This window comes from Mastigoproctus giganteus, chromosome 1 (assembly GCF_048544385.1).
Source record: "Mastigoproctus giganteus isolate SK-2022 chromosome 1, ASM4854438v1, whole genome shotgun sequence".
Taxonomy (NCBI): domain Eukaryota; kingdom Metazoa; phylum Arthropoda; class Arachnida; order Uropygi; family Thelyphonidae; genus Mastigoproctus; species Mastigoproctus giganteus.
The window spans coordinates 7,703,042-7,727,436 of record NC_143575.1 but is presented as its reverse complement, the minus strand read 5'-3'; the positions used below and the strand labels follow the sequence as shown (position 1 = coordinate 7,727,436).

The 24,395-nt window shown below is 37.3% G+C and overlaps 1 protein-coding gene across 1 annotated transcript in view; it reads right to left on the bottom strand.

Moving 5' to 3' along the window:
* Zn72D (Zinc-finger protein 72D) overlaps window positions 1–24,395 on the bottom strand; it is a 220,494-nt gene that overhangs the window by 9,315 nt on the left and 186,784 nt on the right. Inside the window, exons 18-20 of the mRNA XM_090371344.1 lie at window positions 5,979–6,074; window positions 3,955–4,066; window positions 5–102 (exon numbers count right to left, since the gene is read on the bottom strand). Of these exons, the coding sequence (XP_090227470.1) occupies window positions 5–102; window positions 3,955–4,066; window positions 5,979–6,074 (306 nt within the window). The remainder of the gene's footprint in view (window positions 1–4; window positions 103–3,954; window positions 4,067–5,978; window positions 6,075–24,395) is intronic.

Here is a 24,395-nt window from a genome sequence, read left to right as displayed (position 1 = left end):
TTACCTGTGCACTGGCAGTTATGTCTTCTCTCTCCTGATTTGTTAGACTTACGGCTGCATCCATGGGATCCTTCTCACAAGGATCGAGAAGACCAGGTCCACCTAAAAATATTCAGAATTAAATGGAAGTAGACTATCTGCCGTATTTTAATGCTAATTTATATTTTAACACCAGATAGATATGAGTGAATACAATAGTTTTAACATTTCAGTCTATTCCTATATAACATTAACAAAACAAAACCAGGAAGGGGGGAAGCTTTGGTGATGATGTTATATAGAATAAATGAAAAAAATTAAATCTGCACAAAAAAAAAATTTTTTTTTTTTTTTTTTTTTTTTAATAATTATAAATATTAATTATTTTGGAATGTAGCCTCTTTTTACAATGAAGTTCTCATGTATAATATCAATGTGGTGGCTTGGGTATCAAACTCTTACACTGTCACTCAACAAGTGTGTGATTGCTACAGTACTACTGGTGGATACTTTTAGTACACACAAACATGCATACGCACAGGATGGGAGTTTGATTGCTATTTCTGGATGTCAATAAGTTAGCAGCATTACAGAAGATTCATTTGGAACATCAGAGAGGAGGCCACACCACCAGCTAAACGGACAGAGGGCTTTGAAACAGCAGCTGCATCAGGCAAGTTGAGGAATAAGGGTTTCAAAACCAAAAATCCTTTGAGATAGATGACCAAGAAATAGCACTTGCTATTTAGCTGTCAACTGAAGTCATCACAACATGGCCTCTTGTAAGGTATGCTGCACACTTTCTGGCGTGTGTATTTCCTAAATCACATGAAAAAGGAATTCAAAAGTTTCTTAAATGCATTACCGTATTTCCCCATGTAAAAGACGCACCTTTTTTCGAAAAATTTGGGGTCTAAAAACCAGGTGTGTCTTATACAGTGGTTGTAGATTTTTTTTTTTTTACTTGCATTTCCCACTTTTTCGCACTTATTGTCTTTGCAATCATTATTTTGCACTTGTTACTGGTATATTAGGTTACGTTTTGCCACGTTCTGCCCAGAAATGGCCAAAAGATTTTCATACAGTGCTGAATTCAAGTTAAGTGATCCAGTTTGTAAAAGTGAATGGAAATCATGCTGCTGAACGTAAGTTTGGTCCTCCTCCAACTGAGAAAACAATCCGAGACTGGCTACGGGAAGAACAAACCCTACTGAAAACGCCACGGCAGAAGAAGGCCATTAGAGGCAAGTCAGCAAAATGGCCTGATTTAGAGACAGAATTGAAGATATGGATCGAAGAGCAAAGGGCAATTGGAATTCCTGTGTCCACAAAGATGGTTCAAGCATGAGGCAAGAAGAATTGCTGATGAAAAAGAAGTTACTGATTTCAAAGGAGGACAATTGGTGCTTCAGGTTCATGAAACGTAATGGATTAAGCATGCGTACATGCACTAGACTTGGCCAAAATATGCCTGAAAGCTATGAGCAGAAGGTCCTTGAATTTCATCGTTTTGTCATTCAATGTCGGAAGACATCAGTTTGAGTTGGGACAGATTGCAAATATGGACAAAGTCCCCCTTCAATTTGATGTCCCAGAACAGAACTGTTGATAAGAAGGGGGTGAAAACTGTAACTGTGAAGACAAGTGGACACGAAAAGAGCCATTATACAGTTGCTCTACTTGTTGTGCTGACGGAACCAAGCTGCCTCCTATGCTGAATTTCAAACGCAAAACAATGCCAAAAGAAGACATTCTTCGAGGAGTGATTGTCCACGTTCATGACAAGGGTTGGATGGATCGGGATGGGATGAAGATCTGGTTTCAGTAAGTTTGGAGCAAGAGACCAGGTGGGCTCTTATGCAAACCTGCCCTATTGGTGTTTGATCAGTTCAGGGCACACACAACAAGAAATACAAAGAAGATTGCTGCAGGGCAAAAAACAACTTGCCATCATACCCGGAGGCTTGACATCCCAGCTCCAACCACTTGATGTCAGCATTAACAAACCCTTCAAAGCTGCCATGAGAAAATGGAACCAATGGATGAAGTCTTCTGGAGACAATTTGACACCAGCAGGAAGAGTGAAGAACCAAACTATACGAGACGTTTGTACCAGGGTGAAAGGATCCTGGGATAATATCAAGATTGTTGTCAAGTCATTTAAGAAGTGTGGCATTTAAAATGCCATAGATGAAACTGAGGACGAGGCAATATACGAAGAGTGATTCGTCATCAGACACATAAGGACAAGCTAATGGATGGGAATTTTTACAATGAGTTGTATCAATTTTATGATGAATAATACTTGAGTTCAATAACTTTATGTAATACACCCCCCCCCCCAAATTTCAGGCCCCAAAATTAAGGTGCGTCTTATACATGGGGAAATACAGTAAGTCTCATGCAAAATTAATCACATAAACAAATAAAACTTCAGTAAAATAAATGAATCACTTTAAAATATATTTCACTGCAATGAATTCAAATCCATATACACTACACAAGCAGCTAGTGCATCTGCATCAGAATACAGGCAGCACTCCTCGACTTACGTACTTAAAAATGGGGGGGGGTCCTTTTCTTCATGTACATAAGTCCAACTTTGGCCTTGTAGATACAAAATACATGTACAGTACAGTACAGTACAACGCACTGAGATTATAACCCTCAACAAACTTCATCATGTAGAGTATTTTACGATTTGTAACCGAGTTAAATAAGGCTGACAAAACATACAATGAATGATAATGTAGAGTACAGTATTTGTTCAAATCTAATTTAATCTAAATACGATACATAATTTAATTTAATCTATAATCAAAATCACTTTACAATGGACTCTCCAGATTAAAATACCATTCACTATACGACATGTAGTAAACACCGGTTATTATGATCACATTTGCGAAGTGAATTTTTTAATTGTATTAAATGGCTATTCTAATAGGCAAAAATAAGAGGAATATTATCTGCAGGCTATAAAAGAAAAGATACAGAAAACAAATTTGCACTTTACTTCCTCCAATTAACAAAATTAAATGATGCCTGAAAATGAGAAGAATACTTCCCACAGGTTAACAAAATAAAAATAAATTTACTTACATACATAGCTTAATTAATAGTGTAACTAATTGATAATTCTGTTAACTGACTTTTTTTTTTTTTGGTCATAAATTTAACACAGTAAGAAAATAAGCAATCAATAACAAAGCACACGGAACGCACTAATTGCAACTAACATGATATGCGCAAGTGCGACTCGGAGTAACAACTTTACGAAGTTACAAAAATAGGAATGAAGAGAAGATTTAAGTGAAGGGGAAACATTTCCCATAATAACATAAAATTCCACAGAACTCAAGCTATCGGTATAATCGCAATTGCAATAAGATCGAGTTTACTATCCATTTATAATCGCATCGCACTAACAGAAAAGCCCAATAAATCGGAAACTGCTAATTGTTTTTATGTTGTTGTTATTTGGTTTTTAGGAGCATTAGCAACAAAGACCATATTGCTCCGGGAATATGTGGTGGTCATTCCCTGACCTTTCCGCATCCTCCGTATTTGGTGGCTCACGGGCTCGAACCCCGGTCTAATCAAGAAACATGTGCTACGCACTGCTGCTCCTGCCCACCTGGCTACGGAGGCGCCCCTTATTGTTTTATGGTGGTGACCCCCAGAAATCTGCTTTAGAAAAAGATCACGAGGGTGTTCAAAATTGATTCTTATAATTAACACAGCAACAGCTTTCTGCTTTGTACATATCTGTGAGTTGTAAGTAGAGGAGTGCCTGCATAGCCACTACATCAGAATATAGAAGGCTTGGTAAACCAAAAAGAATGAGAACAGTTGTCTTCCCTTGAGTTAGTATTAATACATAGGAAAATTATAAAACTTGCTTTTAAATCCCCTACTTCTGTAAACTGTGTGCATATTAGTAGTACCTGCTTAAAAACTTTAGACCACTCTTACCTGGTAATAGTATACCAGAGGCTAGTGCTTCTAAAACACGGCGGAGTGCATCTCCTGGACTAAGGGGCTGTCCGCTGCTGCTAATCACTTTTTCAACTAAGAGCTCCATTGCCTTAAGAAAAATTAAAACCATTATTATGTATTGAAATTTATTAAATGCTCAAAAGAAAAGAACTAATAGTTCCATTATAATGTATTCAAACTTATTTAAAAAAAAAAATAAAAAAAAAAACTACAACTGCAATACAGTATGAATTTATGTTTACATACAAACAGTCACCACTGTAGCTGCCACAGCAATTAATAAATCTGACCCAACTAGTATTTTTTTAACAGATCACTCTTGCTACTATGACGATAAATTAAGTTATTTTATGATGCTGTCAAGAATTGGCACTACTTTCAACAAAGGAACAGTTCAATAGACTTCTAGTATGGATGGTAAACTATCAACAAAAATTTGTTATGAAATAGATCTAACTGGGTGAAGAAATGTGAGGAAGAATAAAACACCAAGCAAATACAGATAGTCCTCATTTTGCACTGATCACTAATCACAATGCCATTTTTATTTTTACTTTTTTTTTTTGCAGATTTTTTATAAACTGAAAGTTTAAAATTGTCAGACAAAATTTATCAGCATCACTGTGCTATCCACTGATCACGTGATTTAGTACAATCTGAGGCAATCAGCACATCCGTATTAGAGACGAGAAAGATTCCCGCCCTCAAAGTAACCACTCATGGATGCTGGTAGTAAAGGTCCACATGGTGAGCCATCCAGTTGGTTATTGTTTATGCTATTTACAAGTATCGGAAATTTATTATGCCAGCATTTTTTTTATTAATTGTGCTATTAATAAATTAAACAAAAATAGTGATATCCATGTGGAGTTTTTGCCAATCGTGTTATAAAGTTTTTAATTTAATAGAATAGAGAAACGCCATGTCTGGTAAAAGAAGTTCATTGAATCCTAGTGCAATATTTGGAGGGGATGGAATCTGGTGAAAGCCAACATAATGTGTGTAGAGCTATGAATATGCCTCTATCAACTATTACTACAACTATGAAGAATGCTAATAAAATAAAACAATCGATGCAAAGTGGTGGGTAAAATATTTGGTGCCCGGAACCTAACCCTGTGATTTCTAACTGGCTCCGTTATATAAAGGGTTCCATTTGTGCCTGTCTCCCCAGGAACCGTACCCGGATGTAAATCGAGGGCTACCTGTATATCCAAGCCTTAGGGGTGGCATAAAAAAGTAGTTACCTTTAGAGCATTTCATAATTGTTTAATTAAAAACACATTGTATATTTTTTTTTAATTAGAAGATGGAAATGAAACTTGGAATGGTGGTTAATGACAAGAACCAATGATTCTACAAAATTTAGACCAGTGGCAGGTATGGCATAAAAATTTACAGGTAAGTTTTAATACTATTAAAGTACTGCAATCTTAGCAAACAAGATCTAGGAGTAACAGAAGTTGCAGGTAAAGGAAACAAGAACCCAGGTAATTTATTTACTGGAATAAACTACCTGCTAAGATCGAGAGCCCAATAATATTGAAAGTGGTACCTTGGGAATGGATGGAGGACAGAAGGCATTCACTTCCTTGCACCATTTTGCCATTCTAATTACAAACAGCCATGGCAACAATTCCTTTCAACTAGATAATTAACCAGCTGTTTGAGGTAGCATCCTACCCATAAAACCCTTATTATAATGACAAACAGAAGAAATGGAATAATGACTGATGTTTGGCACATTGGCTGCCACGGCCAAAATATGCAATGACTTTAAAATAAAATTACAGGGCATTCAATCTTATATTAATACAAGATCTTAATTTCTTGCAATATTAAGTTGCTTATCAAAAAATCACATCCAGCAAAGCAAGCATAAAACAACATCAATTTTCCTAATTTAAAAAAAAAAAAAAAAAACAATATCCAACAGTAAATCTAAAGATTTAACCATTCAGTTTATTCATTTCAATGCTGAATCAGGCATAATAACTTACCCAACTAGTTAAACGACCCCATGTAGGTACCCGCTGGCATAAGTCTCTCAAAATCCGGATCACCATAACACAAGATTGAAGACTGCTTGCTCTAGCCTAGTTTATACACACATGATCATTTGTTAATATTGAGTCTAAATTCACAGTATTTAAAGAAATAAGCTCAAAATGTATTCTGTACATTAATAAATAAATTTGGTAGTTTTAATATAAAGGGTCTTAATGTACATGTCAAATCTTTCACGGTACTGCATATTTAGATTTTTAGCCATTAAAAAAAAAGAAAAAAAAAAGAAAAAAAAAAAGTGATTACCTTAGTAACCTTCTGATAACATCTATGATTTAAATTCATTATTAATTTTCTAACAATTATCTCAATCACCTTCCCAAAAACATTATGCATGTAGCAAACAAAGGGTAATACAATTTCTGTATCATCAGAAAGCTTAACATACCACGCTAACATTATTTGAAAAGTGGAAATTGGTGAAATAAGCACTTAAACCTGCATACCACAAAACATCTGAAAATAATCTATAATTCTTTAAAAAATTAAAGGCAGATCACACTCCATGAGGTTTAAGTGTGCATCATTTCACCAATTTCAAGTTCATGATATACCTAACACCATGCGATTAAATTTTTGAAAAGAATAAGCAGCAGAACAATTTAAATCCATTTTTACCACAGTTTCGACTAAATGTGACAAATGATTATACCATAGCCTCTGTGAGGTGCTGCTGCTTTGTATGATCCACATTAAGTAGGTAGTAGGAAAAGTCAATAAAAACAAATCTCAAAACAAGTCATAACCAGATTTGTGTTTAATACCAATAGTGTTACATTTAAAACACTGTTTTATAGCACCTAAAACTTCTGGGGTGTGAAGACCTACTGCACATCTGTTCACCTGTTGTTTATCAGCACTTATTTATTATACTTGAATACTTATTAGTCATTAATAAATGATCCATGCAAGCTATACAAGAAAGCAAAAGCTTCATACAGTGTCCCTAGAGGGTAGGGAGGGAACTGAAATGGAAGAAATCATGGTACTGGAAACAAGTCAGTGTCCCAGTATTTATCAATAAGAGAAAGTGACACAAGTTTGTTTAAAGAAAAATATTTGAAAATTTAAGTAAATTAAATGAAGGATATTTTAGTTTGCACTAGTGCTATCCATAATAAATTTATTAAAAGAATAAGAGAAATTTACCTCAATACGATACGTAGAACACTTGCTTCTACATATCATATTAAGATATTAAAAAGGAAGAGATTACGTCAATCTATTTCGTGGAATGCTTCCAGTCAATTCTCTCCAATATGTGACGAATAAAATAAGATGAAAAAAGGTAAAAAAAAAAAAAAAACGAATTCCCTCACTCATAGAGACACGACCAAATCCAATGTACAACGGAATTGAAATCCGAAACATCAGACCACCGCAGCAAGACCGTGAGTGCGAGAAGACATTGTGTCATAATAAATAGTTGAAAACTGCTTCAGATAATAAATAATTAAAATCACAGTTAAAAAGATTAAACGGATTAAAAGTTACAATTTTGGATGAATACACAAATTTAAGTGAAATGCACAGCTGTTTCCCTTCCTTAAGCAGACCACGCTGTTCGGTTGATTGCCATGTTCACATGATTGGAATATTACGAAGTGTTTGTGTGTATTTATTGTTTGTGTGTATATGACTACGAAATAGATTTATATTGGTGCATGCACAAAAAAGACCAGAAATTCGAAATTAGATAAGGCCGTCGCACATTGATAGAATTTTCATGTAGTTTTATTTCAAGCGTTTCAGCGATCAATAATTTTATTTAATTGTGTTGTATATTTAAAATTACCACTTCACTGAATAGGAATACGTGACCATCATTGACCGCATGAAAGGCCAAACGAAACTACATGAAAATTCTATCAATGTGCGACGTCTTATCTAATTTCAGATTTCTGGTCTTTTTTGTGCATGCGCCAATATAAATAATCTCTATATTTCAGTCAAACACAAACACTTCGTGATATTCCCATCCTGAGAACACGGCGATCAACCGAAAAGCGTGGTCTGCTTAAGGAAGGGAAACAGCTGTGCATTTCGTTTAAACTTGAGTATTCATCCAAAATCGTAACTTTTAATCCATTTAATTTTAATAGTTTTTAATTGTGATTTTAATGATTTATTATCGGAAGCAGTTTTTAACTATTTATTATGACACAATGTCTTCTCGCACTCATGGTCTTGCTGCGGCAGTCTGATGTGTTTAGGGGTCGGGATGGGGCTCTCAACTTTCGATTCCGTTGCGCATCGGACTTGGTCGTATCTCTATGAGTGAGGGAATTCATTAATTCGATTTCCCCCCCACACACACACCCACCTTTTTTCATCTTATTTTATTAGTCACATGTGGGAGAGAATTGACTGGAAGCATTCCACGAAATAGATTGAGGTAATCTCTTAATTTTTAATATATTAAAAAATTTTGGTAGTTATTGAGCTCTGTAGCTCTGAATTTTTTACTAAGTATCATATTAAGATAAATTTCTGTTATTCTTCTACAAATATTGATATCAAAATAGAACGTATTGAGTACTATAGCTCTGTTATATACTACATAATAACAATGAACAGACTGCTATAAATATAACAGTAAACTGCTGAACTGTACATCTACGATATAAACAAAACAGTAGTAGTGGCATGTGATGCAAGAAAGCAAATGTATGAGCTTATGCAGCATCAGCCAAAAAAAAAAAAAAAAAAAAAAAAAAACCACACACCACTCCCTCCAAATGCCTGTCCAGTTCCTCCTTAAATTTATTCAACCTATCAACTTCCACAACGACAGATGGAAGTTTGTTCCAGTAATTAACCACCTGCTGGCTAAAGGCAAATTTCCACACATCTATTCTACATCTGTCCTTTCTTAATTTGAATTTATGCCCCCTTAGGTTCGTAATCTGAACAAGTGGAAGGATCCCATCAGAATTCAGCGTGCTGAACCCATTCAAGGCCTTATACACCTCAGTAAGAAAGTCTGTTTGCTGTAATAAATTTCAAAAAGCAATCAAACCTGCTTGTACTGCTAGAACAACTGGACTGTTAAAATGCTACTTTACAACCAGACAAATACCTGGGAGAGACAAGAGGAAGTAACCAATAAAAAAATTTTTGTATATTTTCGGAATAACAGTATCAAACAAGATAAATTTAAAAGAATCCAATTTCAATATCCACAATAAAGAATCCACATACTTTTTACAATTAAACCTGAGAAAGCACATGGTCCCAAGACTAATATACTATTTATTTACAATCTACAGAAAGTTATCTGGCAAACCTCCAATTCAAGAAGCCCATTTCCCAATGATTTGTAAAACAGTAATTAATCATATACCTGGAAGGAATATCAGCCAGAATTAGGATCTAATGAAATTTCAAGTGCAGTTCATTATTACTTGAAAACTATATGCATAACTGACAAGCTTGATGAAGTAAAGCTTCTTATATTTGCTCTACTTTGAGCAGTAAATTTTGTATTTGCAGAGTTGGTTTATGCAATATAAAATCAGTCACTATGCCTTTCTGAGCGCAGAGCCAATTTTCTTTAAGGCACTAAGTTATTATGTAGGGTTCAATGAGATGCAGAATGCATGGGCACAGATCTTTAGCCACATGCTTTGCATGAAATTCACATGAAGTAGATTTGCTACAACCATGTGGCTCAAAAATGCTAACTACAATAAGACTTCTGTATACGCTGGAGACTAGAACGGTCAGTATACTAAGCTCTATAAACGTGGCATACAGACTGCTAAAATAACACTACAGGAAAGGAAGGCAGTATTACAGGAAAAGAAAATTAGCTACTAGTAGGAGTCTCTCTCTAAGTGGCTCACAAGCACAGCCACACATTTGTTAAGTATATGCCATACACCAGTGGTCTCAAACTCAAAAATTGTATGCGGGCTGAATGCACGATCTGAAAGCAGCTGATGGGCCGGAATTTTTTTAAAAACAAAATGAGAGTGAGTATAAGCACCTTATTTAAAAGAAATACATAATTGAAATGTATTCGCGGGCCGTGTAAAATTGCTTCGGGGGCCGGATGCGGCCTGCCAGTTTGAGACCACTGCCATACACTAAACTTTTGAGCGCAGTTTTCTGCACCTTCAGGAATGAACATGACCACATCTGGGTGCCTGCCTCCTAAGGACTCCTCATAAATGGTTCATATATTTCTTTTACCAGAAAAGAAATTATATTTGTTAGGAGCCACAACGCAATTCAAAGAAATTATTTTTCAAGGAAAACTTATCTCGTTACCCTCAACCAATAAGAGATAGCGTTGTCTAACTTTGTTGTCAAATGATGTATGAGACTCTTAAGGATTATTTTCCGATTGTTCACTTAACAGTTTCTAAACTTTGTGACAACTTTTAAGAATGGTTTTTGCAAAGCTAATTTTATAATAGTAAAATCTATTTATTCTAATAGTTATGGTTATCTATATTAAATTATTAATTTTCCAATTTGCATGTAAAAATCATGTGTAATTATTATTATAATCATTAATTAACCCTGATCTGCATTTTAAGATGTGTTTCTGATGTTTTACTGCTGATAAGAAATCTGAACTACATTTTTAATGGAAATTTCAAAAGTTACCTGAAATTTGCTGTTGTATCAGAAACTTCTAATTTTTTTTTTTTTTACAAATAAAATAAGGTGCTTGGTTTATTCCATATTTTTATGGATTTTACAAATTACTTATTTTTATATAAAAATAATTTATAATGATAAAATTGTGTACAAAGTCCTGTCAAGTACAAATGGCCACAAACTGATTTATTACTACACTAGATGGGGCCAAATTTTAATGTTTTTAACTTCCTCAGGCAGTTAAATTTTTGTGACTGTTCCTCTTTTCGACATCCAGCAGTAGTCAGCCATCATATTAACATTCCATTTCTTTTATCCTGATGGAATCTTTCAATTCCCTCCCCCACTATACTGGCCTTCTACAGCTGAAGTAATGTGTGTCTGCAGGGTACGCTACACAATGCTCTCCTTGTCTGTGTTATAACCTGCTACATTCACAGAACTTTTGCAGCAGTCATTAATATTAACCTGAGGTTCCATCTATACCATGAAATTAGCAAATGTAATGATGGTTCTATTAACCACATTTCCACAACTGCAAACCTACCACACATGTATAGCACATGTATATAATTTTCAAAATGATGTTATATCCTGCATTTGTAATGCCACAATGTGGTTACCAATAATAATAAAAAAACAAAAATCATGTTAGAAACAGACACTAGTTAGCATCTGTTTCTAACAAAGCATATCTCTTTTTAGCAATGCCTATACCATGACAAGTGTTCCTGGGGTCAGTAGATTCTTGGATTTCAGTTCAGTACTGACACTAAATGTTCAGTAGACCTTTGGATAGATTTAAATCTCTCAGGACATCAAGTTCTTAGTTTGTACTCTGGAAAACTCCAAAGGATCCTCTTCCTGGAAAATGATACACCCAATCACAAGGGGCTTTGGTTATCAGAGATTATCACTGATTTAGAGGAAATTTTGTTTTCACTTATCACTATATTCTCCAAATGTGACCATAGGTTGGGGGGGGGGCACCTGGGACAAATTCATATGACCAAGGAGTTGTTATAGGACCAGAACAGTGGGTTGTAATTAACGGACCAAGAAAGCAGGTTGGGGAAATATTTTTAACCAAGTTTTAGTTTCTCGTAACTGGGAAATGCTTTTGATTTTTACATGCTCAACTTAGTGCTTATAGCAACTAATAATTCTCTACAAGTGCCCTATTTCCGGTAAAATGTACATAAAGAAATACACTAAAGATATAGACAGTTTTCAAAAACACTGCTAGGTAAGAAAACCATTAGTGTTATTTTTAGATTACTGCTAGTGCAGAGATCAGATCTGGTGACTCGCAAAAATTAGAAGCTTGCAGTGTGGCTGCCAATAAATGTCTGGCTTTTTTCTTATCTCTCTTTTCACTTAGTAAGATACACATTGAAACAGAGTTTTATGATGGAGGGGGGGGGAGATAACATTTTCTGTTTTTGAGAAGGAGATGTCAATAATGCAGCTGCCACAGACAATTTGTGGGTTCCCAGTGCCTTCAATACAATAAGGATTCACCGATTTGTTCTTCTCCCCCACCCCACCTTTATAAATGTACCTGCCAAATCTTGGAAACTGAAAAACTATGGCTTTTGGACATGATTAAAGACAGCTGTTCTGATCTGTTACAGTATTGTCTCAAACAGCAGTTCACAGATCTTTCTTCAAAATAAATGAAATGGCATATTTTTTGAGACAATAAGACAACTCCAGGTTTCCAAAGGCAAATTTTTTGGAGAAAACATTTAATCATATTTCAAATAAATTCACCAGGTGCTTAAAAAACAAAACATCAGTGTATAGCAGAGCTTTTACTCATAATAAAATGCTGTTGCTACTGCCAACCTTGTCATTACTGGGAGGTAAAAGTTCAGACCATGTTATGGTCTTTCTTTAAAGAGTGCATCATATCCAAAACACCCAGTAACAGTTTATCTCCAAGCCCACTTAGAAAGAACAGTGCCACTAAAGGTATGCCAAATGGATGCATGCTATCTTTGAAAGAGGACCATTACCATATCAAATTCATAATGGCAGCAAAAAGTACCACTGGATAAATCCAAAATCAATCACACTTGTCCTCTGCTGTAGAGTATTTTAAAATTTATTAGAACTCTTGTTTCCAAAATGGATTAAAGGATTGTGTCATATTAATTTTCTCATAAAAATATCAAAATTGGGCTTTTATTAAGATGTAACAATTTTAATTTTGCTTGCTCAACTGCTTATTCTCAATGGGAAGGTTGATTCATGTAATTGGTTTAATTTTCAAATGCCATAGGTATATTTCCAGAAATCAACAAACAAATTTTATTTGAAGTGCAGTGGGGGTACATGCATGCATGCATGCACTCACACACACAGAAGTTATACCACAAAAAGAAGCAACATAGCTACTTTCCTATTCAGCTGTTCTACATAGCCAACTATAAAGTTAATGTGAACTAAAGAGAACTCCAATTTTTTTCCCCACTAATCACAAAACATTTCTGAATAACCTACCAGCAATTATCACAGCTTAGAGCATACCATTTTGAAATGCCACTTTTTTTCCCCTTCTTTCTTTCTATACACTGCAACATTGTTCTTATCTTTGCAAATCTGATTACATTGATTTTCCACCATTTCAAATTTAAAAATCATGTTCATACATTGTGAGAAGCAAATTTGTTACCTTCTCCAGGTTCTATATAAGAGAAAATTGTGTGCATACAGTAAAATCCCATTATAATGAATACTGATTTAACGAAAATTTCACTTAAACAAAATTATTTCCAGGTCCCTGCTGGTTTTTTTTTTTTTTTTTTATTTGGTAGTTGTTGGCGCATCGGCTTCTGTGGCCATATTGCACCTCCCAAGGTTTTTGCAGTACTTTGATCCAGCCCGAGGCGGGAATCGAACCCGCGACCTTTGGGTTGCCAGGCAGGTATTTTACCCACTCGGCTAGCCCGGTCGGCGGTCCCTGCTGGGTACCCATATCAATAATGTTTTGTACATATTGGTTGCAAAGAACCATTTTAAGACCATTTTAATCTGAAATAGTTCTGAATTCAGCACAAATTGTTTTCAAAACATCATGAATGATCTTCCTATTTATGGCTATGGGAGGTTTCCACAGAATAAATAAAGGGAAAGTTTTCAAAGATGAGGCAGAAGTATTCAGTTCCACACCCTCTAAATAAGTTTTCCACGTTTTTGAATGACTGTGTCAATACACAACACCATATATATACAGTACAAGATCATTCTTACCTATATACATAGCCCCCCCCCCCCCTCCCAGCAGAACAGACCCTAACCAGTTCTATAGCAAATGCAAAATTCCCTCAAAACTAAATGACATTTTGGATTCAATTGAAGATCACTCTCTACCCACGAAGGATAAAGAAAAATCATTTTTGTATTTCTATATTACCATCTGAGAATGCAACGGGAATATTACTGATGAAGATTCTGCCGAAGAAGATGGTCTAGGAATGATAAATAATTTTACTGAAAGAATGCTTAATGCTCAAGCTGCTTTAGATGATTCTTCAATTGAAGATGAGGAATCTAAATCCCCTCCGAAGAAAAAAAAAGGAAGAGATAACTATAAGTGCAAATCAAAATAGGAATAGAGAAACATTGAACAAAAATTGCAGCTTGATCAGCAAAAGACATTCAGGATATGCCTGCCAGGGGCAAAAGGTTGATATTGTTGTACACTTTCGCACTAATGATATTAAGAGTAGGAGACTGGCAGAATTACATTACATAACAAGTACAGGTCTCCAGTGATGGTGGTGGTGGGGGAGAAGCTGTGAATTAGGGTTGAATTTGAAAGTGTCTGCAATTCTGTTCAGGCACAATAGGGGAAGCATATGATGAGAGCCCTGTCAATCAATTCAGCCCGGTCTGTGCTTATTAAAAGGAGAGGCTGCTTCTAGAGGGATGGGATACACTTAAATAGAAAGGGAGCAAGAATATTTGCAGACCCTATGGAGGCATGTTAGACAGGTTGGAAAACTGCTGGCTTGAGGGGGTTACATGGACTAATAGATCAACAGTAGCCGCTGGCAGAAGTAGTAGTGGCATGTGATGCAAGAAAGCAAGTGTATGAGCTTATCCAGCATCAGGCAAAAAAAAAAAAAAAAAACACACCATTCCCTCCAAATGCCTGTCCAGTTCCTCCTCAAATTTATTCAACCTATCAACTCCCACAACGACAGATGGAAGTTGGTTCCAGCAATTAACCACTCGCTGGCTAAAGGCAAATTTCCACACATCTATCTTTTCTTAATTTAAATTTATGCCCCCTTAGGTTCGTAATCTGAACAAGTGGAAGGATCCCATCAGAATTCAGTGTGCTCAACCCATTCAAGGCCTTATAACACCTCAATCACATCACCGTGCAGGTGCCTAGTCTCCAGCCACTGCAATTTGCAGAACTTAAGTGAAAGTGATTCTTGCACTGCTATTGGAATGAGCAGCAGGCCGGAAAATAAGGTGCAGGGTATTTCAGAGACTGCTGGGGGTCATTGCAGAACAAGTAAATACATGGGCTGTGTTAGGGTAGCTAAGAATAGGAACAGGTGCATGTATACTTATGTGTACACCAATGCTAGAAGTTTGGTAAATAAATTTGAGGTGTTAGTCAAAACATCAAAGGCAGATGATATTGTTGGGATATCAGAGATGTGGTGTCACACAGATGTAAGGGATGCAGAACTGGAATTTGGGGAGTACAATATGTACAGGAAAGATAGACAGGATGGGGAAGGGAGGAGGGGTTACACTATTAGTTAAGAAACAAAATCCAAGGAAGTACAGCCAGTTGGACATGGATGAACAGTACAGTGTCGAGTCAGTTTGGTGTGACATAAGCACTGGGAAATCAAAATTGAGTAGGAGTGTGTTATAGGCCCAATGACTCTGATGAGTATAACAGGAAACTGTACAGGGAAACAGAGTGGGCTAGTAAATCAGAGTCTTATAATGGGGGATTTTAATTTCTCAGATATTGACTGGAATTTGTGAGTTGGTCACTCACACACTAGCAAGGCTTTTGTGGATTTATTGGATGATTGTTTTCTACATCAGCATGTTCAGGAGACAAGTAGAGGGAGTAACACTCTTGATCTGATTATCAGTAGTGATTCTTCATGCATTGAGAATCTGCAGATAAAGGAAGCACTAGGTGGCAGATCACAGTATGCTGAAGTAGGATTTACTCAAAGTAACTACCATCAGAGGTGAAGTGAAAGGTTTTCCCTTTCGTAAAGGTTGCTAGGAGGTCTGAGACACTATTTCAATTCTATACGGTGGGACCAACTGGTGTTACCAATAGCAAATTCAAAATGGGAACCATTCAGAGAATTAATCTTGGAAGCTAGTAGGCTTTTCATACCTACTAAGAAATATTTTTCAAGGTTTAGGCCAAAATGGATGTCAGATGAACTGAAGAAAAATGTATGGGATAGATATAAATTAATAGGTGACAGGGAAGGAAGCCTATGATAGATACAAGTTGGTCTGTAACCAAGTCACAAAGGAGGTTAGGCAGGAAAAGGCAGATTACGAGAAATCTTTGGCAAAGGATGTAAAGTAAAACAGCAAAAGAGTTCTTTACTTAAGTAAACTCTAGAAGGAAGGGGATGAATCAGATTGGTCCGCTGGATATCGATGGTTCAACTGTTGATGATCCTGCTCAGGTAGCTAACATACTAAATGAGTATTTTGCATTTACATTCACACAATGTTATTCGGAGAGGAGAATGCCAGTGATGAATTAAACTCTGGCAGTGAGCTAGATGATTTTGTAATAACTGAGATCAAACTGGAGGAGAAATTGTTGAATATAAACATAAGCACCAAGGGAGGATGGGATCTATACAATTATATTAAAGCAGGCAGCAAAGGAAGTAAGCAAACCCTTAGCCATAATTATGAGAGCTTCGTTGGACTCAGGGGAGGTACCCGTGGACTGGAGATGTGCAGATGTGACCTCAATTCACAGAGGAGTATCAAAGGGAGACAGGTAATTACAGACCTGTTAGTTTCACTTCTGTTCCAGGGAAATTAATGGAGGCACTGGTTAAAGAAGCACTGCAGGATCATCTAGACAAGACTTCAGTTATAGCTCAGACACAGCATGGGTTTGTAAGAGGAAGTCTTGTCAGACCAATTTGATTGGATACTATGATGTGGTCACAAAGGATCTGGATGTAGGGAATAATGCTGATATCATATATTTGTATCTTAAAAAAGCTATCGATACTGCTGCACATGGAAAACTGCTGAACAAATTGGAGCAGCGTGACGTTGAAAGCAAATTGCTGCTATGGATAAAGGGATGATTTGGTGCAAGAAGACAGTGGTAATCAATGGACACTGCTCTTCGTGGACTAATGTTATTAGTGGAGTCCCTCAGGGTTGGGTCCATTGTTGTTTTCTGTATTTATAAATGCAGATCACGTTTAATGTCCAAATTTGCAGACGATATGAAGGGTGGCAGGGTTGTTAAGGACGCTGTAACAACAGGATCTAGAAAAGTTGAGCTGATCGACTGAGAGGTGGCAAATGAACTTTAACATTGACAAATGTAAAGTACTATGTATGGGAAGCAGCAACCCCTGAGTGACATATCAACTCTGTGGTACTACACTGACAGTGGTAGAGAATGAAAGGAACCCAAAGGAAATAATTGTGCAGGCAGATATGAAGTTTTCTGATCAGTGCAGACGGTCTGCATGAGTAGCCACATCTTGTCAATGATATACAGGAATTTTTCTAGTAGGGATAAGGAGGTGATTATCCCCTTGTATAAGGCAATGGTCAGGCCACACCCTGAATACTGTATACAGGTCTGAAGGCCTAATTTTAGAAGGATGTAGAGCTGCTGAAGCGAGTGCAGAGAAGGGCAACAAAATTAGTGAATGGAATAGAGGGTTGCTCTTATGAAGAAAGGCTTAAGTTTTGTAAATTACAGTGTCTGGAGACTCAATCAGATCACCTCACATGTGCGAGGTGATCTGATTGAAGTGTATAAAGCCTTGAATGGTTTGAGCATGCTCAATGCTGATGGGATTCTTCCTCTTTCTCACAATAATCGTGTGAGAGGGCATAAATTCAAATTGAGGAAAGACTGTTGTAGGATAGGTGTGTGGAAGTTTGCCTTTAATCAGCGTGTGGTTGACTGCTGGAACAAACTTCCATCTGTCATTGTAGAAGTTGATAGCTTAAATAAAATCAAGGCAGAACTAGACAAACATCTGGAGCAAGTGGATGGGTGAAATTAGATGATTTTTCTTTTTTTTTTGGCTGATGCTATATAAACTTGCATCATGTGCTTTTACTAGTACTAATGCTAATATGGTACAAAAGTATCTTTGATAATGATATAAGTATAATTAAAAATAGCAAGGGCTTAAAATATCGAAAGTTAAGATGGAAAATATACACACTTTAGTCAAAGCTTAAATAAAACCAGCACTCACCTCGTAATCTGTTTAGTTGCATGGAATTATATATATATGTGGGGTGGGGGGTGGGGGGAACCAGATTAAAAATTAAACCCAGAGGAGGAAGAGGTGCACCATATTCTCTAGTTTTCAGTTTTTAAAACTGAAAACTGTAAAGTTTTATGTTTAAATGAGAATAAAGCAAATAGTCGTGAACGATGGACTTTCGTTAAAAACATCTTCAGTTGGCGCTAAGGAAATGAAGGATAGAGAATTGGCATGAACTTTAAGTACACGAAATGTTAGGGTAAACACATGGTATTTTAATGCACATGAGATTCCAAATTGGGGAAAGGGAAGCCAGAAGTTTTGTGTTGAGGAGGTCAAGCCAGCACAATTCTATTATGAGCGTTTCGTATTGAAAGAGCTTGTAGCTTGAATATCATTTAATAATGGTAATTGCAGCATCAACTGAGGAATTATGGTTGTGAATATTCATGTCGAGAGAGCTCTGGGTTCATGGGAGTTTCTAATTTGCTATAAGTGGAGAAAATTAAGAAAATATCTGTTTTAGTGAAGACTTAACGTAAACGTCTGGTGATCTGACAATGGTAAGGGAGAACAACCCGAGTATTTGAAATGTTAGGCCTTTTTTTTTTATAACAGAATTGTTAGGGTTATGAATTTTATCCTGGACTGCTAGAATATCTTACAAATTAGGAACCCCTTTAACAATTACAAAGAAACCCATGTATACAAAACGGGAGATTAATAATATAGTTTATCTAATCAATTGCCAGTCAGATTGCAACGTGTGTTACATCGGGACCACTACCAACAAATTTGGATCATCTACTACTGCAAATACATGCGCATACTACCACATTAATAGTTTCCAAACATGTCAGGGAAACACAGAGATCTTTCCACATGTGAATACTCACAACCATAACCCCTTAATTCATGCTGCAATTACCATTATTAAATTAAATTCAAGCTACAAGCTCCTTCAATACGAAACTCTCATAATAGACTGGTGCTGGCTTAACATCAAGCTTGACATCCTCAACACCAAACTTCCGGCTTCCCTTTCCCCAATTTGGAATCTTGCATTAAAATACCACGTGTACAGCATAACATTTCGGGTACTTAAAAGTTCACATGATTCTCTATCCTTCATTTCCTTAGAGCCAACGGAAGATGTTTTTAACGAAAGTCCATCGTTCACGACTATTTGCTTTATTCTCATTTAAACATAAAACTTTACAGTTTTCAGTTTTAAAAACTGAAAACTAGAGAATGATATGGTGCACCTCTTCCTCCTCTGGACTTAATTTTAAATTTTAACCCAAGGTTTTTAACTTATGATTTTAGTTTTTAATCTGAGACCTTCTCATTTCCCCCCCCCCCAACTTAATATAATTCATGCAACTAAACAGATCATGAGGTGAGTGCTGGTTTTATTTAAACCTTGACTAAAACGCATATTTTAGTATGTAAAAAGTGTAATTGCCATAGAAATGAATAGGTAAGATTTTCAAAAAAATCAACTTGCAGGTAACTAATGAAGAAATGCAGTGCTTCTTACGAATAATACTGTTAAGTGGCTATTATTCAGCATCAAGAAGGGTGTTTTTAATTCAAGCAAAACTTGAATTAAAGTAGATTTGACAAGGATGTATACTGGGTTGTTCCTCAAGAAAATCAAACAATGCAAGTAAAATGCTTCAAGGCTTACCATACTCAGTAACACTTATATAAAATAATTTGTTTTTGTAAGGTATTTTCCTAGCGTCTATATTTTCTACTGAACAGAGAATATACAGGGTGTCTCAAAAATATCGGTACAAATGTTTAGGGGAGTTAGGTAACATCTAAAGGAATGTGAATCGCATAAGAACCCATAACCGGAAACGTCAAGGGAAAGCAGTAGCAGAGGCACAAGAAGCAGAAAATGACAAGAGTAATTAGTGGCAAACATTTATTTGAGCCCGTCCCTATCTCTTCCATCATGCAGTACGATTGATGACTTTTGAGGTTATGATGAACGTTGTGGTGAGATCCAATATTCCTTACATTTCGAGGGTACAGCTCTAAAACGGTGTTCGCAGGCCGGCTGCTAGTTAGTACACCGGACCGAACCTATTGGTAACTCTCTAGGAGGCTTCCTGATCAGCTAGTGTATAATTCTTGCTACCTCTACTCTGCCAGATAGTGACTGGAGGGAGTCCGAGTAGCGTGTATGTGGGGAGCATTGTCGAGGCCACGTTATGTCAAGGATCTGGGTATATTCTTACCACGTGTACGCCATATCCAAAAATTTCATTACTTCATACAGCATGTCCCACCCACTTTTTCTTACTATTGAATACACCATGAATTGTCAAACTAATAAAAAAGATCTAAACCTCCCAAGCACTTCCTAATTCATTTCACAAATATACGTGGTCTCAATTCTAATCTCAATGATGTCCATTTCCACTTGCAGTCTGCCAAACCCCGTGTACCTTTTCTGACAGAATCTCAGTTATCGGTTGATTCAACTACTGCTGATCTCAGATGCCCAAATTATTCGCTGTATGATTCCTTTTGCCTCAAAGGTGGTACTTGTGCATATGTCTGTTCTGATATTCCCTGTCAGAGAATTGGAAATTTGGAATCTCCTCTCTCTGATCTTCTCTTGGTTAAAATCTCTCTACCTCATTGTGTCAAATTCATCTGTTGTCTCTACTGTTCTCCCAACTCCACTAATCACTTGGAGCTCTAACTTCCTCTCTTTGCAACTTGACTTTCTCCAGTCCAACTTTCCTAACAGTGAGGTAATTTTCCTTGGTGATTTTAATGTACACAACTCCAGCTGGCTTCCATTTTCTAGTCACACCGACCTAGCAGGTCGAGATGCTGAGGCTTTTGCAATTACTAATGACCTAGCACAGATTGTTCATTTACCTACAAGAATACCGGACAATCCTAATCATATAGCCAATACGTTTGATCTTTCTCTCACAAACAACCCTTCTAAGTACACGGTCAAAGTGAGAGGTCTTTTAAGCACTTCAGATCACAACTTGGTGATTGTCTCTTCTCCAATGGAACCTTTATCTCATGGCTATTCCCAACCTCGTGTTGTTTGGCATTACAAGAATTCAAAATGGGATGACCTGCGAGACTTCTTTTCCTTCGTCGGATTACTGTTTCAAAACTTTTGATGTCAACGTTTTCTCAGATCGTGTGAGTGAAATTATTCTTGCAGGAATGGAATGCTTTATCCCACACTCTACTTTAAAATCTCGTCCTTTATCTAAACCTTGGTTTTCCAATAAAGGTTATTCAAGAAAAGAATGTTGCATATCGTAATTGGCTTGTTTCTAATTCTTCAGTTTCATTTTCTGCCTACACCGAATCTCGCAACAATTGTAAAGTAGTTATTAATCAGTCCAAACTAGAGTATGAACAGGCTAAGAGTAGAAAACTTGCTTATTGCCCTAATATGGTAGCCGGGCATTCTGGTCTCTTGCAAAAGCTATTGGCCGCAACTTTTGCCCATCTCTGCTCCCACCTCTGTCCAAACCAGATGGTTTTGTTGTCACTTCAGCCAAGGATAGAGCTAACCTGTTGACATCCCATTTTTCTTCCAGCTCATGTATTAATGATGTTGGTAAAACACCTCCCACCATTCCCAACACGCTCTATTCAATGCCCGCTTTGGTCTTCCATCAAAAGGATATCAGAAGGATTCTGATGAATCTTGATGCTAATGAAGCTCCACGTCGCGATGGTATTTCTCCACTTGTTCTCAAAACCTGTGCTCCTGAACTTACTCCTTTTCTTTGCCACCTTTTTTCACTTTCTAATTCCAAAGGTGTTTTTCCTTCTGCTTGGAAATTTACTCATATCCAGCCAGTTCCTAAAAAGGTTGACAAATCCCTCCCATCCAATTATCGTCCCATTGCAATTACTTCTACTCTTTCTAAAGTAATGGAGAAATCAATTAACCGCCAACTCTTAAACTACCTAGAAACCTTCCGTCTGATCAACGATCGCCAGTATGGATTCCGTCAGTGTCGATCCACTGGTGATATTCTGGCTTATATTACCCATTTATGGACTAATTCAATGGAAAGGTTCGGTGAAACACAAGTAGTTGCTCTTGACATCTCAAAGGCTTTTGATCGTGTTTGGCATAAAGGTCTTCTAAACAAGCTTCCATCTTATGGTTTGCCAACTGTTTTTAGTAATTGGTTATCCAGTTTTCTCTCTGATCGCTCACTGAGGGTGATGGTTGATGGCTCTCTGTCTAACTTCTCCACTAATGCCGGTGTCCCCCAAGGTTCAGTTCTTTCCCCCACTCTTTTCCTCTTGTATATTAATGACCTTCTTTCCATTGACTGGAAATCCCATCCATAGTTTTGCCAATGATAGCACATTGCATTCCACTTTCCATTTTGAGAAACCTTGTCCTGCTCAATCAGCTTCAACTTCTCGAAAATCTGCTATCAATTCCTTAAATGCCGATCTTCGGGTAATTCTCCAGTGGGGCAAAGACAACTTAGTTGATTTCAACCCTTCTAAAACTCAGTCTTGTCTTATATCTCGCAAAAAGGATTCTTCTGCTCCTATGCTTATCTTTAGTGACACTCAGATTTCTAGGCAAAATGATATCTCTTTTGGGGATTACCCTGACTTCTAATCTCTCTTGGCACAAGCACCTTACAAATATTGCTTCTTCTGCATCTAAAACACTTGGTTTTCTGTTTCGCTCTCGGCGTTACTTTTCTTCCAAACATCTGCTCACTCTGTATAAGTCGCAAATCCGCCCTGCCATGGAATATTGTTCTCACATCTGGTGTGGTGTCCCCAAAACCTCTCTCAGGCTGCTTGATTCCATTCAGAACAGGGCAGTTAGGTTTATTAATGATTCATCTCTAACAGTCTCTCTCCACTCGCTGTCTCATAGACGTACTGTTTCATGCCTCTTCTACAGATACTGCCATGGGCACTGTTCTTCTGAATTGGCTTAGATAATTCCAACTCTCTCTTTCAAAACAGTACGAACCCGTGCTGCCGCCAGCCAACATCCATTTACTTTCCAACTTCAAACCCACAGAACCAACTTTTCATCTTCCTCATTTATTCATTCAACTGCTGTCTGCCGTTTTCTGGAACAACCTTCCTTCACACGTATTTCCTGAAAATTACAATCTACAGAAGTTCAAGTCCAATGTCAACAAATATCTTCTTTCGTCTTCTGAACCTCCAACCCAAGCACGGTACTAAGTACTACCTCTCATGTTTGGGGTTCACGTAAAAAAAAAAAAAAAAAAAAAAAAAGGAGTACGAGATGGATGATGGATGCATTTCATGATGTTACAACTGATGCTCGAAGGTTCCACCATGAGACACGATGCATACGTGATACCGACGCAGCATGCATTGGCTGACACAGCCGAACATACCTGGAGTTTCTTTGACAGTAGCAGCAGCGCAGACTAGTCTCGCCACGATATCCATTTCTGTCTCCATACACGATAGATTTGATGGCCCCCACACAGAGAAATCAAGGCTCGATAAATCAGGTGAGCGTGGGGGACAGCAACGGGGTCCACCACGGCCAATCCATTGACGCCGAAAACACCTGTTCAAATGGTCATGAACACACCTTCCATAATAGGCAGGCGCCCCGCCATGTTGAAACCAAATGTTGCATCTCACATTTGCTGGAACATCGTGAAGTAAACCTGGTAGAACTTGTTCAAGAAAGATCCGATATTCAGCAGAGTTCGTGTGGGATGGTAACAGGTATGTGCTAACTAAGCAGTCACCGACCATACCTGCCCACACATTTATTGCGAAGCAATGTTCTGCCACATGGGGGCATACACCGTGTGGGTTGTCGCGAGCCCATACATGAGCATTGTGCTGACTGAAGCCTTCCCGAGTGAAATAAGCCTCATCCGTGACCAAAACATAGGCTGGAAAATTCAAGTCTTGAACACTTTCTTGGAGAAACCACTGTGCAAAAGCCACAGGTGTAGGATGATCTTGGGGGAGCAGTAACTGAACCCTTTGGAGATGAAAGGGATGTAAGGAATCGTCGTGCCAGACACGCTGTACACTGCAGCGGGACACTAAGGCAGAGAGGCAATGGCATGTGTGCTGGTAGTAGAATTATTCTGGACGACATTCAACATACTTTCTTCCATGACAGGAGTTCGCATCGAACGTGGTCTGCCCGCACTACTCCTGTTATCTCAAAATGACCTAAAATCGCACAAATTGTGATGCACATGCGCAAACAAA